Source organism: Chaetodon trifascialis, chromosome 13 (assembly GCF_039877785.1).
Source record: "Chaetodon trifascialis isolate fChaTrf1 chromosome 13, fChaTrf1.hap1, whole genome shotgun sequence".
Classification (NCBI taxonomy): domain Eukaryota; kingdom Metazoa; phylum Chordata; class Actinopteri; order Chaetodontiformes; family Chaetodontidae; genus Chaetodon; species Chaetodon trifascialis.
The window spans coordinates 21,277,361-21,298,279 of NC_092068.1; the positions used below are offsets into that span (position 1 = coordinate 21,277,361).

The 20,919-nt window shown below is 42.5% G+C and overlaps 1 protein-coding gene across 29 annotated transcripts in view; it reads right to left on the reverse strand.

The window, feature by feature from the left end:
* Window positions 1–20,919, reverse strand: part of camk2g2 (calcium/calmodulin-dependent protein kinase (CaM kinase) II gamma 2) — a 60,670-nt gene that overhangs the window by 18,081 nt on the left and 21,670 nt on the right. For all 29 annotated transcript variants that reach the window (XM_070977350.1, XM_070977365.1, XM_070977352.1 and 26 more), the window contains exons 3-12: window positions 13,072–13,131; window positions 11,634–11,688; window positions 10,940–11,005; window positions 8,158–8,230; window positions 4,599–4,701; window positions 4,363–4,446; window positions 4,127–4,221; window positions 1,275–1,397; window positions 332–415; window positions 200–242 (exon numbers count right to left, since the gene is read on the reverse strand). In XM_070977350.1, coding sequence (XP_070833451.1) covers window positions 200–242; window positions 332–415; window positions 1,275–1,397; window positions 4,127–4,221; window positions 4,363–4,446; window positions 4,599–4,701; window positions 8,158–8,230; window positions 10,940–11,005; window positions 11,634–11,688; window positions 13,072–13,131 — 786 coding nt within the window. The remainder of the gene's footprint in view (window positions 1–199; window positions 243–331; window positions 416–1,274; window positions 1,398–4,126; window positions 4,222–4,362; window positions 4,447–4,598; window positions 4,702–8,157; window positions 8,231–10,939; window positions 11,006–11,633; window positions 11,689–13,071; window positions 13,132–20,919) is intronic.

The window sequence follows — 20,919 nt, forward strand, 5'->3', positions numbered from 1 at the left end:
ACAAAACTTCATTATTAATGGATACAATGACAAAACAGACTTGTCTTCTGTCGGTTTCTCTAAATCCAGGTGCTTCTTCGCATTGGTTCACTCCAATATCTTATCAACAGCACTGGGCCCTGGTTTAGAGTTTATGGGCCAAATCAAATCATTGTCTCCTGATGCGTGATGTGTGATCAGCATCGCTGCCAAAGCTCACCTGAAAAGTTCCTGGACACCAGCATTGTTGTGAGGATAGCTCCCTAAAGAGACGAAAATCAGCATTAAACTGAGTTTGCATTAGGTGTGTGTGAGTGCGTGTTGGTGTGTGAGAGACTGCATCCACACTCACTTTAAGTTTCCTCCTGGCGTTGAACTTCCGCAGACACTCCACGGTCTCTTGGCGGTGCATCATGGAGGCCACAGTGGAGCGTTGCTGTAAGTAGAAGAGAAGAAACAACATTACAGATACGTCTAACTTCGACGTAGCGCCGTTATCAGTGCACTGCGGATGGGACGGCACTGCTGTCACTCCTATATAATCAATTCTAAATGAGTCCTGATAAATGAAAATAACGGGCACGAGCTCCTGTTTCCTAGAGCTGGGTGACTCACAGGTGGAGCGTATCTACAGGACGGGCATGAATCATCCGTAAAATGATTAAGAAGCATTAAGAAGTTGAAGGTACAAGCCTGTGAGCATTAAAACATTAGGTGAGACTATAAACAGCTAATCGCATTTTCGGATACATTCGACATCTATGCGTGTGTTTGTTTACAACAGTGTTTTGAATTCTCCGCAGCTCTGATTGGTTCCTGTGAGGCGATGGAGACTCATGGGTATTGCAGTATTTATGGCCATAATATAAAGCTTCTCTAGTAACACAGAGGATATGATCAGTCAATCACTGCCACATATTTCCACAAGTACGGCCTCCTGTTATACCTTTATTGCTTTATTACATGTAGTCTGAATGTGTTTCATTTGAGCCACAACCATGAATTCTGCCTGAGGACACGATGTAGGTCTCTGTGTTTAGCCGTCCATTATTTGAACACTAGGCTACTCGATGTGACTGTGCTGCTTTGAAAAGCAGAGCCAAAAATGACATTTTTTACAATGGGACTCTGGGGTGTGAGTGTGTGAGCTGCTGGTCTTAACGTCCTGCCATTCAGAAATCATATGGCTGCTTCATAAGGCAGAAAGCTGGCATGGACATCTTCACCAGTATTCTACCAGCCAGAAAAGATTTCATTTGAAGTGAAGACCAGGGAGGACGAAGAGTGTGACTTACGCAGACCCAGGGATGCTTCAGGGCCTGGTCGGCAGTGATCCTTTTGGCAGGGTTAATCGTTAACATCTGATTGATCAGATTTTTGGCCTCGGGGGTCACCGTGTCCCACTCTGGAGAAGGAAACTGAAAGAGGGAGATAAAGAAGAAAGGATGTTAAGAACATATATCATTGTCATTAAGATTTTATTGAACATTTGATGCCAGAACTTAAGGCTTAAGGCAACATGCATGCGCACTCATATATACTTTTAAAGTAATACACATGGCTGGATCAGCCAGTGTTGCTCAGGATTTTGTGTTTCAGGTGCAAACAAAAATGCTGTATTTATTCATCAAACACATGCAGCAGGTTAGAGAAGCAGCCTGCGTTTCAGGTACGTTCTGTATTCTGCTGATTTTCAACCAATTTGCGACTGTCTTCTTAATTTTAGGAAAGGATTCTCTGCCTCTGAAGACGAGGTGACGAATACTGGCCGGGGAGTTTAGTTTTGTGTTCATTAAACTTGAACTTTACCATTAATGAACTGTAAAATCACTCCAGGCTGCTACTGAACTTTATTTCAGTGTATTAATGTCCATTCGACACCGTCTCCATGTGCTGCTTTCCTACTCTTTGCCTGGTGAATGCCTTTGGGAATACTGTGTGCATCTTTGATTTGTCTTATTATAGCATTTTATCTCTTTTTCATTTCCTATGCTTCCTAATGCACTAACAATTATGCTAACAATCATCATTTTTGATGATTAGTAAACCAGGCAGTGAATATACGCAGACAGCTCACAGCTCAGTGTTCTTATTGAATCTGGTGTTCTGTAGCCAAGTTTTCATCTATTGTCAATCACATTTTAGGTGAAATTTGGAAATTTCATAAAAAAAAAACAAGAATGTGAATTAAGTGCTTTCCATAAACGAGTGAATAAATTGGCCTGCACAAAACTTAGTTTTATCACAAGTCTGTGGGATAAGCTACATTATGCATGAGTAATAATAGAAAGAGTAGAAGAAGAATGTTTAAAAACCAGAAACATCGCAAGTCGCCTTAAGCACCTGAGAGAAAAATGGAGAGATGTCTGCAGGAATTTGATTGGCCAGCTCAAAATGTGCTTAGAAACTCCTTGACGGACACACAGCTTGTGAAACAGATACTTTTGCACTTATCTGGACAATGCATGGAGGCCAAGAAACAAACATTGTATAAGTACTGTAGCTTTATTGTTACTATCCTCTGTTTCTTTCTATCTTTTCTTTTCTTTCGAACATGAATAATATGTGGAACAGTGCAATGATTAATGTCTTTCCTCGATGGATTACTTGAACGCTATGATACAAAAAAAAAAAAAATCAATTCAATGACTGTAAGGAAAAAGCTGCAGTCAGTGCAGGAAGCCCTTCATTAGCCAACATCAGCATAGCTTCTCTCACTCCAGTTACCCAAAGCTGCCACCCTCATCCCTCCAGTCCAGGCAGCACAAAACGCCAGCAAACACGGCTACTGCTAAAAATCAAAGCAAGCTGTCGGGACACATTAACTTCAAACATTTCAGCGTCAGTTGACGGGAAGAAAAGAAACAAGATTCAAGGTATCTGTGTGACAGTGATGATAGTGCAGATTATTACAGTGCTTGTTACAGTCACTTCATATCAACGCTCATACGTACATTCATTAGATGTGGTTGCTTCCAATTATGAAAATGAATACGGGTAATAAATTCCCATCTCCCAGAGGATGATGACATTTGATAAATAAGCCCATTGCTCTCTCGTAGTGTTTCACTTTTTTTCTACAGCAAGATGAAAATCAGGCAATAACAGTAGGAAGCAATTAAAAACTAAAATTACATTTTTAAATTACTTTGCGCGACAGACTTCAGAGTGTGAGGCGTGAACTGAAGGTGTCCTGTAGGGCTCATCTGGAGCGTGTTTCTCCTCATTCACATAAATTATGATTCAGATTGTGAGTTAGAATTCAGGTTTCATGAACACAGATGGAGCTCAGTCAGTCAGCCTGCGATGAGCCCGCCAATATGAGCTCCATGAAACAAGGGCATTTATCAAAGCTGCGCTAATCAATATTTTTACATTAAGAAAGGATCAAATATATGGTCTTTATGTACCTCAGTGGTGGAGGGAGCCAGGCATTTATTTCTTATTTCCCCTGTTAACTAGTGCAAGCCACTCACTTCCATCAGTAAAGCAAGTGCTTCCTTCACAGTAAAAGTGGAATACATGAAAATTTAGTTGATGGTAGCTTGATATCCATAAAGAGTTCAGCAAAAAGGACTGACTGGAATTAATTTAAGTATGTAATATTATTATTTTTAATTATTACATTATTATTTCTTTGTTTGACATTATTTTTTAACTAGAAACAACACTTCAGTACTCCCAATAAACCCAGAGCAGCAGAGGAATGACAATAATACGAGTCTGTTGTTGTACTGATTGTATTAGTGCACCTACTCTGTAGTTTCCCTCAGCTTTTCCTTTGTTTTACGACACAAAACAAAAGATTTTGTTCGCTCTCTCTGGCCTCATCAGCATGTTTTTTTCTGCCAAAGCAGGCAGCGGTGCAAGTTTCACCATCAAACAGGACCCAGTGGGTTTAAAGACTGAAGCCTGCACAGCCAGGGCAGAGACTGGGGGTCATGAGGATGTCTAACTCCCAGAAAAGTGTGAGCAATGGCAAATAGTTTTGTCTAGTTTGTGTGTCCGACTGTGTCCTTATGGAAAATAAACATGCAGTCACAGGGAAATCCTCAGTCAGCTGCCATGCTGGCCTTCAACGCTGCACAACTATTAAAACTGACTCAATATTATGAGTTAACTACAAGAATGAGAGAGAAGTACTCACGTCATATGCTCCGGCCTTGATTTGTTGGTACAGTTTGTGTTGGTCCTCGTCCCAGAACGGAGGGTAGCCCACCAACAAGATGTACAGGATCACACCTGGCACACACACAAAATGAACATACTGCACATAAAACACAAGATGCATCGAAGACGTACTTTCAGAGGCATCTTTTCGCTCATGAATATTAGTGAACAAACAAGCAAATGGACAGAAAAGGTGAAATCTGAATAACTGACCACATGCCCATATGTCCACTGGCTTTCCGTACGGGTCCTTCCTCAACACCTCTGGGGACAGATATCCTGGGGTCCCCGCAAAACCTGTGAAAATACAAATAAGGCATAATGCACAGTATTCTCTCTGATTATGAGATTATGATGGTGGTTTTCTTGCTGAAGCTCACACTGCTGCTGAAAGTGGACCTGTGCAATAAATACAGAGAATAAACTTTAAAATTATTATAATTTCTTACCAAACCATGCCTGTTGGTCCCCCTGCACCTCGATGGCCAGACCAAAGTCTGCAAGCTTCACCGCTGCTCCCTTCATCTTACTGGCCAGGAGCAGGTTCTCCGGCTGCAACACAGAGACAAACTGTTCTTTAGGATGAAATATAAATATATATATATATATATATATATATATATATATATATATATATATGTAAAGGCTCATCACACGGCAGCCTCAAATTTAAGACATTGCTAGCTAATGTTTATTTATTTCCACGTGCAGATGTAAAAGACATCAGTCATTTAATCAGAAAAGAAAATAAGGAAATGCTGTGAAATTTCTCCTTGGATAAACTCTGAAGTTTTGCATGCCACAAAATTAACTGGAGCACAATTATGAGGAACAAGGGGAAAAAAACATTTATGGGCAAAAGAGATCAGCATGTACCCTCCTTCAAGAAATGTTCTGTGTGTCTGCATGACTGGATGAGCTGCAGGAGCACGATGACATCTACAGTAGTAATGAGGCATGATTTGGTCAAACAGGCAACAAAGGCTTCCCCTAAAGGAAAGACCTTTGCAGTCAGCTGTCACTGAATTTAACACAGCGTCTTGACACTGTCCTTCTGATCACATAATCGTGCAAAAAGTCAGGATTAGAACATATTAACTGTGTTTCAGTTGTCTTGACTGCTTTCTTCATTCGCGTCTCCTTATATTATAATTCCTCTCACTTGAGGAAGCGAGAAGAGGAAGAAGAAACTGAGGAAAGACGTCAGGTCAAGTGTAACCTGATGTAAGGTCAGCTACTGGTTATAGCTGCACAGCTGTTCTAGATTCACGCGTTTTAGGTTTTTCTTCATAATTCACTTGTTTTTTTGGCTGCATTAATGCTGAAAGGTCACGAAACTCTGACAGCTCCTTCTTTGTCAAGCTGCCTGTCAAAAAGCCACAGACGACAAAGGAGACATAGGAAAACAGAGAGCCCATACAGCAGTGTTGCATCAAGAGACAATCGGGAACGATGTGCACGATAAGGGCCAAAAGACCGACTGTGGTGGCCATGCTAGTGCTAGCACGCTTCTCCACTGCTAACAGTTAGCTTCTTACAGTACAAATAATGTTAGCCTCATGAGCAAGAATACCAAAAACTAGCCTACGGCTGCCTTTAGCCATCTCCACTTGTCAGGTGGCCCTTGCCTTGAGCCTTATAGGTACATTGCTTCCCTTGACCTCCAACCTTGTTTGCCTCTTTCCACCTAATTTGCATATTAGACTTGGCAGAATCGAGATAACGTAACTCTCCAGGTGTCAGGGTCTCCAGGTGAACATACTACTGTAGATGCAGATGCAAAGGGCTGTGATCAGATGCATGATAATACCACATCTGATGGACTGGTACCCAGTGAATGCTCTGTGTGTGTGTGTGTGTGTGTGTGTGTGTGTGTGTGTCTTGCAGTGGTTAGCCGTCCACACAAAGATGAACGCCTCAAATGCAGACAGATAGACAGATGTCTGACACAACTGTCTTGGTGCTCCTGGTCTGTTTCTTCTCATCTGTCAGTCTCTCTCTCTCCATCTAGTTATCTACCTACCTATCCATCCATCCATCCATCCATCCATCCATCCATCCATCCATCCATCCATCCATCCATCCATCCCTTTCTCCCTCCTATCCTTTCCCCCCCTTTTATCGGGCAGAGGTGACACAATAGGAAAGGGAGAGAAAAGGGGAAAGGACTGGAGTGAAAGCAAAGGGAGAGAGACAGACAGATAGAGACGGATAGATGGGAGGTGGCATAATGAGTCCCTACGCTGGCGCTGCAGCAGCCGGGTGACCTCACCCTACAGTTACCATGGCAACCCAGCCTGCCACCAGCCAACAGCACTCAACTCTTTCTCTCTAATTCTTGTTTTCCCTTCAGTGAGTGGCCCTCCCAAGAAGCCCGGGGGGGGGGGGGGGGGTGACGAATGTGATGTCACAACTCTCTCACGGCACACTTTGTTGACATTATTGGTATTTTCATGGCTCCAATACAGATGTCATTTTTGGCAGCTTTATTCCCTTTTTTAAGCTGTCAGATGATTGGAGGGTTTCTTCTATCAGAATTTTTGGTCACCTGGGGGCAGTGAAAGTTGTAAACACAAGTTGTGGTAGCAAATAGTTGCTTATGAGCACATGCAGCAGATACAGAGCAATGTGTCTGGCCGCTCACTCTCTTTTCAGCTCTGGTTTGGCCTTTACTACGACATTTTAGCTGCTAAATCCTCCACTGTGTTCAACAACTAGTTGCTAACTTTGCTGTTTGGTGATGAACAGGTAGCATTCAGTGGATTTATTAGAGCTAAGTTAAGAGTTGACCTTTCTCCTCAAGTAGCTTTAAAGCACATATGTTTGATATTTTTACAATAACAACATATCAAATGATAATGTGACAACAGGTAACTCACAGTGATGAAGCCCTTTAATCTGCAGCTCCTCTCGGCTTTACAGAGCTTCATATTGAGCTTCACCTGATTGTTCAGCTTTCTGGCCAACAACCTTACTGGTTTGGTTCTCACCGCTCTTAAAGTGTCATTTTGAAATGCAGCCGGCAGCTGTTTTCAGTGAAAAACACAAAAAACTCTTTGTGCACAACCTGCCCTGCACCAAACTGCAGACAGACACAGTTAGCTGCTGGACATGGTGGAGTATTTAGCATCTGAACAACAAAAATAGCGAAAAGAGTGAAAATAAGACTTAAATTGATTAAATAAGCAACTGTTTGTTGACAAGTTGAAAACCTGAACGGTGATATATTGATGTTATGTTTACAACTTGTTTCTGCTGACCCCAAGTGGCAAAAAATATCAGTTATTGCAGGTTTAAGATTGTAAAAATCATCTTATTCTACTCGGACAGCTCTAAGATGAATTCTAAATCAGCTCTTCACTGATGTTATTATGTTATCATGCAAGTCTCCTTACCCTTGAGTTATGGTTTAATCTTGCTCTGTCACATAAAAGTAATGGGCCAGATTGTTAAGTAAACTATTAAAGTTTAGGACTCTGGACTCAAAAAATGCTATTATCCAGGTGTTTAAACCTCAGCTCCCTTGGCTGTCTTACATTCCCTGTTTTATTAAAATCAAAGGACGCAGCTGAAGAGGTCAGAGTGCTGTTTGTTTCTGGTCGGGGTGAACAGTCTCGCTACAGGGGAAATCGTCACTGGCCGTCATCTCAACCACCGACCTGCTATTAATAGCAGCTGGTCTGCTTTCGTCAGTCCTCAGCAGTGCGGGGGGAGGTGGGAGTGGGGGGGGGAGTTGGAGGAAAGAGGGGGACAGAGGAAAGAGGGGAGGGATACAGGGAGAGAACGCAGGTGAAGAAAGAATGGGATGACGCTCATCTCTTAAATTGCTCTTAACGTCACAGCATGACGTCTGCACGAATGTGTGTGTGTGTGTGTGTGTGTGTGTGTGTGTGTGTTTAGACCTGTTGTGAATTTCCACAAATGCCTTTCATCTTCATGCTCAACACAGCTCTATTCATAGCTGACTTATATACAATAATTATAGCGTATTATAACATGATAACTCACCTTGAGGTCCCTGTGCACAATGTCATGCTGGTGGATGTGACTGACACTCTCCAGGATCTGATTGATGCAGTGGCTAGAGGAGACAGGAGACGGAAAGACAAACTCAACACCATGGCGTCCTCATTGGTCCTTTAAGCACATCTTTAATGGTGATGTTTTTTTGTGAACTCATGATAGAGCCTCAGAAATCAAGCCAAAATAAACAGACGTCAACTTGTGCTCAGAGAGGTCAAAAACTTGTGAACCGGGACGAGAGAGAGGCGTGCTGAGACAGGCCGTGGAAAGAAGGAAAAGAAAGATGGCAAATCAAAAGAGCTGAGGTAAAAAGTTCCTGCTGTGCACACCAGATTGTCACTACAGCAAGTCAACAGCTCTTCCATGGGCCACATTTTTAAGCTTAGCTACTGCACTATATGGCCAAAAGTACACAGACAACCACAGCCCAGAGCTCAACTCTTACAAACACTGAAATAACTGTGAGCCAGTCATCACCAAATATCAGTGCCCGACTCGAACAACAGACGATCCGACATTCACACCCACTTCGGGCTGCACGGAGGTGAGACAGTAAGCAGGGTTTGAACTTCTCTTTCCACCTCTCTTTTTAAATTTTTTACACAACTTCATGTGAACAACAAAGTACGACACTATGAAAGCCTTCCAGCACAGACTGTCTGAGAAAGGGCGCCGTTATCTGCATATTTAAACAATATCGCATCCTCTCCTCTTCAATAATGGCTGGTTTTTCTAGTTTTGTTTTGTTCCGGCATAACCCAACCTCGTGCTCTTGAGGCTGAACGGGAGCAAATCCCTGCAGGCAGGCTTGTTTCACCAAATACTGAACATGCTAGATTTGCAACAATCCTTTGAGTCATTTTGACACATTCCACTAATCAAACCAACTGGTAAATCTATGACCGGTGCACGAGCATGGCCTCACAAACATACCTGCAATTCACAAGCATGGCACTGACACCATCTGCAATCTGCACGTAGTTGTAGAGGAGAATAATGTGTGTATGCGGGAGAAAAGCTGGATGCATTTTTATGTGGAAGGAAGTGGAGCGGGCCGGGTGTGTGCGGCGGGGATATATTATGTAAGCTTGTCCTCAGCTTACGTATCACCAAATTTGCTGGTCTGATGCACAGTTAAAATTACTCCCGTCTCTTTTACATTAAATTGAGCTTGACATCAGTAAAGGTGAAGTGAAGGTCAGCAGCAGGAGGGTGTACAGAGACAGACTCCGGGACAGCGGTGTCCTCTCTCTCACAACAGAATGAAGAGAAGAGCTCCTGGTGTTAATGTGGAGCCCGGCAGACTGTCCTCACTCACTTAAGGGTGTGCATCCCCTCGCATTTTCCCTCCTGCCGTCTCCAACAGTCCTCACCTCATATCACTCTGGCTTTTGTTTTTTTTCTGGCTCACACAGCGTCTTTGGAGGAGGATCATCTGTGCAGATCAATATCAGGAGAGAACTATTCCCAAATGTATGTGTCCAACCTCCACACAACCCAAAGGTTGAGCTTGCTAGCCCTGCTAGCTTTGTGGCAGTCCTTTTTAAAATAAGGCATGAATTTATTCCGCCATGGTCGATCACAACTGTGTGTTTTTGGTCGCTTTTAAAATGATGTTATATCTCGATCAGGATGTTGTCAAGGTGTGTCAGAGGTGGCGGCTCTCTGGGCTTTGGAGCTGAAAGCATGAATGTTTTGGGTGCCCAGGCTTCCACTTTGTTCACCCGTGTGTGTAATGCCCCATTAAGTGTAAAAAAGGAAGTGTTTGAAGCTGCCCTCTCTTCTGCTACTTTGTATGGATGTGAGGCCTGGCTTAAGGTGTCTCTGAAATCCTTTGAGACCCTCTACATGCCCGGGGTAAAAGCTCTGCTTGGAGAGAAAACCTCCACACCCGACTTGACCTGTTTATTATCAGTGCAGGCTTCAGCAAGAGGCCCAGTTCCACCACAAGATGAAGCATCAGCTCAATACACATGATGATCTGATGGATTATGAGCTCAAACTGACTCGACGTAAGAATCATGTCATGAGTTCCCACCTGGTATATATATAATGCACTAAACTCTGAAGCAACTGTCAGTCTACTGCATATAAATATTGAAGATGATAAGTGAATGACATTTACAAAGATCCTCCTGTCATCACACTGACTGGACGAGGAAGATGGAGTCATGCACCCCCTGAACAACAACAACAACAACAACAACAACAACAACAACCCCTGCACATGGCACTGGCACACAGAGTGAAATAAAACTCACAGCTCAACTTTAAAGGCGCAGACTTTAGTTATGTTTATATGATTGTATTGTTATGTTGAAGTCAATTAACTAACCGCAACATGACTGACCACAATCTGCCAGAGCATTATATAAAGTCTAGTCTGCACAATCCAGGCAGGTGACGTGCTGCAGTGCGAAAAAACATCTGCACCTTCCGACAACAGGCAAAAAATAAAAAACTTCGAGCAGCTTTGTCATCATTTATTAATGGAATTAACTTTAAAAGCCCCGAGTCACGTGGTCAAAAATAAAGTGCGTACCATGTGCTGAAAACAACCTCAGAGAACTGCCGGGAAACATAAGCACTGCTTCTGCTACTGAAGCACAAAGCACATTAACTGAGATTCAAATGGGGGGAAAAAGAAGTGCTTTCATAACTTTGCTGCTTCGACAGCCTGAAGTTTTACTTTGGTGGCCTTCAAAAACTTGTACCACACAACATGCACTAGCTAATGTGCAGATGTTAGCATGATGGTGTACTGTACCTGGCATCTGCCTCGCTGTAGTACTCTCTAGCAACAATGTCCTCAAACAGCTCTCCTCCGGTGACACTGCAGACAGACAGAGAGAAAGTAGAGACTTATTTTGATCAATCAAACATGTGTTAATGTGTGTAACTGCTGCTCTAACTGCTGCTTTACGAGGCCACCTGAGCGGCTGCTGATAATACAAGCCTGGACAAGACTGACTTCCATGTCTGGTTTATTTGTACCTCAGAAACAGTAAACTAGAGCCTGACCTGAAACTTTCAGCAACACCTTTTCAGCACTATTTCTTTAACCCAAGCAATTATGTGCTGAATCCCACCGAACAGAATCTGACACCGTGGAATCCTACCACATTTCAATGGGTGAAACACAAGCTCACCCAATTAAAATGTGCAGCAAGGTGGCTGCAACTGTGAGAGACATTTTATTTAAAGTATTTTGGCTGAAACTTGTGAATACATGGGCAATTTTTAATATGAAAAAAGAAGCTTACACTCTGTAAATTCTGAGAAAAACATGAAGAAAGGGGAGTGAAGTTAACATTAAATGTGTGAAAAACTGGTACCAAATTACTGTCAGCAGCTCTCATTATTAAACACCTTTGGGCTTCATTTAAGAGCAGACTGACCCTTTTCATAAAGGCAGCTCAGTCAGGGGTTACTTGTTGTGTGTATAAATGTGATTTACTTACAGGTCAAAGACAAGATAATGGAAGCCTTCCTCTGAGATACTGTCATGGAGTCGGACTATTGAAGGAGAGACACAAAGAAACTTCATTTAGAAATTAGTTCATATAAATAACTACATGGAAGCTCTCCATAAGTCATTACCTTGGAGGAATTGTGTATGTGAGTGTAACGGGGGCAGCAGTGGTTTAGATGAGGTGTGATTTACATTTGCATTTTTAATACCAAATGTTACTGACCACAAAGCACAAGAATCACACTTGACACAAGTCAGCACAACGTTATTATGGTATGTTCATCCATAACCACGAGAAGGTCAAGTGGAACACGGTCCTCGATGATACGAGGTTTCCAGCGGCACAGTTTTTCCAGCCTATCTGAAATGATCCTCTCCAAGGCGCCACAGTAGGTTTCTAAAGCCTGAGAGCCACCTGGCTTGTTGGCGCCTGGATGACAAAGTTGACAGAACGGTTGCCATTTTCTAATCATTCATAATTGATGTGATACTGGTAATTGCCTTTTAGGTTGTCTCTCTGTTAAATGAGCACAGAGGCAGGCAGGAAACATCACTGTACACAGTGGGGTGAAATGTTCTTTTTTCAACTTTAACCAACAGCTTCCTTTCTTTCATGGCTAAAATTAGGCCTGAAAATGTTGGCTCTTTTCTCGCTTCAGACGAGTTAGATTTAGAGAAAAGAAAACTCCTCCTGAGAGCGGGATAAGAAAAGAGCACCTGAGGGAGGAAAAGAAAGGAAGAGGACGAGGAGGAAGCAGGAATCAGGTGGGATCAAGAAGAAAGAGAGACCAGTGAAGCCATACCTATTATGCTGTTATCATACTCAGTGTGTGTGTGTGTTTGTGTGTGTGTGTATTGCTTGCACTGGGCGGCACACTGTATGATAAGACACTTGGCTGTTCTGCCACAAAGACACTTTGCCATTTCCTTCCTTTCTCGAGGGGCCACTTCCTATTGTCTGGTTTCTCACACTCACACTCACACTCACACACACACACACACACACACACACACACACACACACACACACACACACACACACACACACACACACACACACGCACACGCACACACAGAGCCTTGTTTCCATCAGGTCATGGGACACTGCATAGACTTATATTGACTTCCCGGAGACTTACCTTAACCTAAACTTACTGATTGTAAACAACTGATTGTCCCCATAAGGAAGGCAAGTCTCTGCAATGTGACTGTGTAAAAAGACTTATGCGTCTCATGAGTAATTGATGTACACACACACACACACACACACACACACACACACACACACACACACACACACACACGCGCGCTACATGTCTACATGTCTACATGTCACCATTAAAAGTAAAACAGACAGGTTAATGTGACTGTCCCGACGTTCTGAATGAACGGATCCATTCGTCTGCTGGCTCTCTCGAATGACTCACCTATGTTCGGATGTTTCAGCAGACGGCAGATTCTCGCCTCCCGCTCCAGTTTCTGGTGATCTGAGGAGAGAACGAGCAGAGAGGAAACAGCGTCAATACCAGGAAGATGTGATAATAAGATCATTGTTCAACATGTTACATAAATAACAGGACAACAAAAACACTTCTTGGAAACACACTACGTGAGTGGATGCAGATATAAGTACGAGCACACAGTCAGATTACAGTCACTCACTGTGACTGCAGCTCTTGTTCTTCAATAGTATTTTTGCATCATAGCATTCTGGAAACGGCTTCTTCTACATATTTTTTTAACAGATGTAGTGCTAATAAATAATGAATAATTTGTTTAGTTTTTCTAAAGCAAAGATTTTTGCAGCCATTAAAACTTAATATTTTGTTTGGAGGGATTTCAGAAACGGCTGCACTCGTGATGATGTGAAGTCATTAAACATTTTCTTTTAACCGTGCAGCTGTAACACATAAACACACAAACACACTTTAGCCCCTTCCTCTCCAGTCTCCCAGCTCCTCCTGCCCCACACACAACAACAGATTCCTTTGAAAGCTGCCACTTTTACGACCAGCATCGACTCGACTTGAACCGGAGGGGACGGCTAAATAGTTTCAGCAGAGATGGGATGTCAAAAAGGTAAGATGCACCAGAGGCCATAACACACACATACACACACACACACACACACACACACACACACACACACACACACACACACACACACACACACTCTCTAACACAAGCTTTTTGCACTTAGTGAAATTAGTCTTGTGGGTCCGGCCTTAATATAATCAGTGTCCAGTTAATGATTCTAATGGCAAGGGGAGGATGTATGTGTGTGTGTGTGTGTGTGTGTGTGTGTGTGTGTGTGTGTGTGTGTGTGTGTGTGTGTGTGTGTGTGTGTGTGTGTGTGTGTGTGCATGCGTGCTTGCGTTGAGGACAGGCAGATTGGTTGTTGGATGGATACAGTAGATAGATACAGTGGATGACATTTCCTGTTGCAGGGTGTCAGAGGTCAGGTTCATACTGGACACCCACCAGCTGCTGGTTTCAGGGGACAGATGGGCCGCTTACGTGACGGAGTTACGCCCGTGTGTTTGTTTTTTGGTGTGTGTGCGTGACAGAGAGGGAGCGACACAGGACAGCCATAATCCCCCGTCCCACCCTCGGCTTTGGGCAGCGCCATGGCGTCTACATAACCGTCAGTGCTGCGACATTTTCGACATACAGAAATGTGCCGATAATTTCTCCTGTATTCAATTCATCTCTCAGTCTAGAAAATGTCAGAATACAGTGGAAAATGGTAATCACAATTTTCTGAAAGTTGACATTTAAACGGTTTGTTTTGTCAAAAATCCCAAACTATAAAATTCAGTATCAGAGAAGACTGAGGAGACCACAATGTTCCTGGTTTTATTCAGCTGGTGACTGTCTGTCTGTGTATCTATGGTCACAATCAAACAAAAGCAAAACAGCAAGACAATCTCTAAATGAATTACAAAAACTGTTTCCAATTAATTTGATGTCTGTCAACTAAGCAATTAATTTCTACAACACACTTACTGCTGTCGCGTGGACACACACACGCCTCATCGTATACATCTACAGTGCAAACACATCTGCATGTAGAGTGATCACCAGTGTGCAAACACAGTCCAAAGCAGAAGCTGCAGGCCGTGTGCAACATTAAGAGTCCGACTGTCGATGCTGTGAGAAACACTGGCTCTACCCACAGTCACATTTCTGTCCTTTTATGCATGAAACTTGCACATAAATGCCCAAACATAAAAAAATAAAATGCCTGAATACTGCAGAATGTTTTTAGCCTTGACGGAAGTGGAAAAGTTGTCATGCTCATAACTCTCTCATGCACCCGTATGTGTGTTCACAGTGTAAACACATCTTCATGTACAGTGATCACAAATGCACAAACACAGCCTGCAGGAGTAGCTACAGACAAAACTGGCTCCACTCACACTTCCACTGACCTGTTTTTATTCTCAACTTGCATTACATAACGTGCATTTTGATAAATTAATTAAAAAAACTTTGATATTATTAAATGTTTCTGGGATTGGCAGAGGTTGGAAAGGTTGTCATATTGATGAACAGGGTTGCACCAGTGTTGGCCCTGATACTAACCTAATTAAGCGAATTGCATAATAGGCCAGACGACAGGCAGCTTCTCAGTGTGAGCATCGGATGCTTTTCTTTGCCATGTATGTGTCTCATATTAGTGTCACAGCAATCCCTGGTGCATATTTCTCAGTCATCTCAATGACTTCCATACAATGAGGTAGCAGGTTTATAATATGGGAAAAAACAGAGCAACAGTATCATGTCAGTGCTCTGTATTGGGAGAGAAAAGACAGCTCAATTAATCCCTAGATGGAGATGTGAAGGTGCAAGACAGACTGATGGACTTTTCAATGGGACATTTTATTACTTGCATTATCTTCTGCTGTACTGTGAAAGCTAATAGCTTGCTGCTGGCGCCTGCTACATGACTCCACTGCACCAGAAAGCAGCAAAAATAAATAGAGGATACATATGTTGCAGCAGTCAATAGTGATCCTCACTGCACGTCACTCCTTCTATATTCACAGCTAATTAATAAGCCACAGATACAAGAGAAGCAGAGGTGACTAATCAAACTGTTACAAGAGCACAACTGCCAACGAAGACTGAAAACAGCAATGAAATGCCATCATGTGTCAGAGTTACTAGAGCTTGAGTAATTATCTCATCTCGTCATGTCCTCGAATATATGCTCATAACAGAAGCTGATGGAAATGATCACTGTTCGGCATTTTATTTCAATGACTTCTTGGAAATGAGAGATTCAGCTAGAAGAAGAGGCTTGTTAAAACTCGCCTGACTCATCAGACTAAAGAGACTGCTGTTGATTGATGAGGAGAGGTTGCAAAACAAAGCATAAACACAAAACCATCAACCACTTGGAGGTGTGCATTAAGCAAACTCGAGTCAACAGTGAAGTTAGCGTCAAAACCAGAAACCCAGCACCCAAACTAATGGCGCTGCATGTAATCACTGAAGCCAGCTAACAGGGTGGAGGTAAACCAGAGGTTAGAGAAGGCTTCAGTTTGTTCGAATCCCCCGACTCGCTGGAAAAACACTGGCAGGAAAAGTGAATAGGAAATACTTCCTTCCTTTACAGCAAACACTGGGGGGGCTTTAGAAGTGGTGGAAAATCATGACTACCATGTAAATATGTAATCTGTGGTCCTGTGTGCATACAAAGCATTTTAAACGTATGACAATTAAATTACAGTTCTGTATTTTACATGGCACCAGTGCTATTATTTACTGACAGTACAGCATAAAACTCAATCTGATGGTTCTGACCTGCTTTTAGGAGCTATGAGAGACTAATCAGAGGAGAGGAATATGGGGCAAGAAGATGTCATGGACCCCGTTAAACTGTAATGCACTTTTCACCATTTTCTGGCATTTTATAGAGCAAACACATTAATCAATTGAAAAAACCAATTGAGAGATGACTCAACTGCCACTAACGATTATCATTTTGTCTGCCCAGGATTTCAAAAGCAAAAGATATTCAATTAACAATCGCATTAAACAGAGAAGAGCAGTAAATCCTCATATTTAAGACTACATTTTTGTTTGCAAAATGAAAAAAACAAAACAAAAAAACAACGTAATTCACTATCAAGACAGAGGCAGATTGACCTTCTGCTGATCGACCCATCAATTCATTTACTGATTGTTTCAGCTCTGGAATCAATGATTAATATACTTCCAGCAGCAGCCCTCCTCCTCTTTATTAAATGTGACTTAAATTTGTGCGTAATTACAATAACTTCATCGACACTGGACTGCCAGAAAAGTACTGTGCATGCATGCTCAGTCGTATCTAACAGTAAAGTCACTTCTTATTAACAGCGTAAAGGCCCGTGCATTGATTTCCTATTAAATCCACTGTCTTTACCACCAACGAGCTCTTGCAGGAAAACACAGGAAGGGATTAAAACCCAACTCCAACTTTGACCCCAGACCTCTGACCCACAGGGCTAAGCCAATCAGCTGCAGCTTTCAACCTGCACGTCTCTGTGCACAGACATGTGTACATGGATCTATCCTGTTCAGTTCAATATCTATGCTTTGATGTAGACCTCTCTCTCTGCCGCACACACACACACAAAGCTCTAATCTGACCAGTGTGTTCGGAGGATGAGAAATCAAAGCATTCTGCAGACATTCCACAACCTTCTTCTCACAGCCATAATGGGCTATTTTGGCTGCTTGTATTCTTAGAAGCTGGATCAGCCTGCAAAAATAGTACTGTTTTTCAATGCTGGCCTGAGATGACGGCTTTATTATGCTTGTGATGGCAGACAGTCTTGGCAGCTGGCTGCTTAGAAACACTAGAAACTGACTGAGGAGTTTCAATAGGAAGATGAGAGAATAAGCACAGGCTTCAAAAGGGCAAAATGTATGGAAAAGAATAGATGTGAGATATTAAACTGCAGCTCAACACAAGCTGAAACTGGAAACTGCAGGTTCTTTATGGAACCAACACAACCAGTAGATAGTCATTAGATGAAAGGGGCAGAACCAGCTGAAAGAGGCCAATCAGAGGCTCTAACAGACCTCCCATGTCCTGAACTTCCGACTCTCTGGTGAATCTAGACTTTTAATTAAGTGTGTCTGTATTACTGTTTTAGCCCTTCAGTGTGAGGAACAGTAGTAAATCCTATATGATAATGTAGGCTTGCAGACAGGTAGCCACAGGAAGCAGCCCCGTAGCCACAGGAAGCAAATTCCACACACCATTAAAATGTAAGCACAAGCACAAAATATCTATCTTTATGACACAAAAGTATAATGTTGGTGGGACAGAGCAAGTTGATCATCAAACCTCAACAATTCCCCCATACATGCAAGAATCTATACACCGTTAAAGGCCCTCAACACATGGCGACCAACCACAGGAAATGCAGGGCGTTGAAGGCTGAGCTCAAACATACAACTCAACAAAACCACAGGAAAACAAACTACCGAGGCTGTGGTTCACTGGCTGAAACAAGACAATAGAAACAGAAGGGAACTGACAAGATAATCAGTCTACTTAGTAGTATCGCAACTAGTGACTACTTATAGTTTTTATACCTAACATCGTCGCCTCCATTTACATCAATGACCATAAGATAAACATCTCTCTCCATAATATAATATAATTCAACATACCGTGAACTACATCCACCAATATGATAATACAGTTAACAAAAACTAAACATGACCATCTTCAATGAAAGTAGGATTCACTGTCGTTGCATTGGTCTGCATTACTTTTAGCTGGGTGTACCTAATAAACTGGCAACTGAGTGTGGATTAGACAGTGTGTTACAGCAGTTCCATAAATTCATCTTTCTGCCGAACCTACTGTTTTTATCATTTTTAACACACATTTGGCCAATAACAACCATCTGAATCCATATTTGAAATGTATGTGTAATGTAACAGGGTGCATATCGATGTTAGATCACTGTGGAGGGCTACAGAGGTAAATTACACACTGGGGAAGAACTGGTGTGCAAGTTCCTTCATAGGATTTCAAATAGACTGTGAAAAGAGTCAAACCCATGCCTCTACCATCCACCACACACCTACGCACACCCCTTTACAGCTTTCCAATAGCTGCTGTGATATCATCGTGTCTGCTCTGAAAACAACACACAGCACTTAGCCCAATTGGATTGAGTGATGACCGACGGCATCATCATATTCATTTATCCATCCAGCCCTCCCCTTATTACTATCTCATCTACAAGGCCTGAGCAGACTAAAGCAGTGGATGGATGGATGGATGGATGGATGGATGGATGGATGGATGGATGGATGGATGGATGGATGGAGGGATGGACGGCTCCTTTCAGCCCACATCCACTGTTTGAAAAACGATCCATACCCCCTCCCCCATGTACATCAATTAACTCCTGCCTGCAGGGAAACAGACAGACAATACTTGACAATGAACGCCAACCAACAGAGCACAGAGGGTAAACACTCAGACCAAAGACAGCCAGCAGCACTTTGACTGCTAAACTTTGACATTATGTGTTATTTTGGTGACAAGAGGTCATTGTTGTGGCATTTTTGCTCTGCACTGTCTGCAGATTTTGTTGCTGAATTTGGCATTCATGTTGCTGATAACACACACAGCTTCTTCTTCCACAGTGTCTGTATACTGGATTATTTCAAAGAAAAATTCATGACGTGGCAATGATGCAGTGCACAACATGGTGTGCACATGTGCTATAGTCACATTGCAGGACATGCAACATCAAGTTAGGCAAATAAACTGACATGTCACGCTGCAGCATTTTTCTTACATAATATAATATTACATACATAATATATACATAATCGAAGAGTTTGATTATGTTGGCTGGAGTTGAGGCAGGCGTTCAGTTTTCCACATCTATCTATATTTACTTCCTTTATATGGATACATTTGTTTGTTGCTTATATTTGAGTCTTACCACCCTCGTCGCCACACTGAGAGGCCTGTTTAATTTTTACCATGCAGATTACGTTTGCAGTTTGAAAAGTTTAAGCTTTGTTTATGACAAAAACCACTCGAGCTGCTCTCTGTCCATGCTAGAGTTGGAGTCACATGCAAGAATAATTAAAAGTACACAAATAGTGAAAAATCTGATTGTTAATTATATATCTGTATGTGAATAACACGCTGCACGTACTTGGTGAAATTTCCTGTATTTGTTCATATCGCAATATGTACCATAGAAGAAAAAGAAATGTCATGTTTTTTCCGATATCGTGCCGCCCTACTACTGGGACCTATCAGTAGTAGGAAAACATTTATTTACAGTATGCATGTCACAGGTCTGACAGACGTTGTCAAGCTTCTGACTGTCACAGCTGGTCTTTGAACAGTCAGCGTGTCGGTCTGCAGCTCTGTCAAAGTCCCCCCTCCTCAGGGACTGTCAGAGACAGCAGAGTCAACAGAGGATCACGGCTGGCACGTACCATTTTTTGTCCGCTGATTGGAGCCGACCTGGCAACCTGCGCCCTAAGCATGGCAGGATATTAGCGTGATGAGTCGCTGATTAGACACAAGCAGCACACACAGAACAGCTTCTCCATTTTAAAGGATTTTGTCATGAAGCCACTCGTGCGCAGCTGCTATCGCTGCAAAGCGGTCGCACACAACTGCCCCAAGAACTAACCCGACAACACTGTCCTGATGCACTGCCCGTTTTACCGAAGCCAAAAAAGGACACTGGGAAGACTAGAGCAGGAAGTAGCTAATGGGGATCATCATTTTATCTGACTGTGTTCATACAGAGCCAAAGTACAGTTAGAGTTGTGAAAGTGGGGAAATTTCCATCAAGTTAATCCACTGGGTCTCCACCTCCTCGTTTGCTGGCACTAGATGTGTTGGTACCTTCCACATTTTCTTGCTACAGAGTCAGTGTCAAGGAGGAAAATAGCGGATGTAACTCCAGTTCTATGAGTATGTGCGTTACCCTCTACCTGCAAGTTATCACAGCCACAGTAAAGCACAATACTTTTAACATGCTAAAACATTTATCACCATTACGACATTGTTGCAAAATCCATGTCATGGCAGAACTTGACGCCGTTCTATTTCTTTGAAATCAAATCATTCAAATCAACTGACAAAACCCATACACTGTCCACCCCAACCGAAGTATTATGATATTATTTTAGGGCCCTTTCGCCCACCCCTCGTCATATGGTGGCTAATTGCTTTCTGACAAGTACTTACACTAAGTAGTGTATTGTATTAGAGTGCATCTATGTGC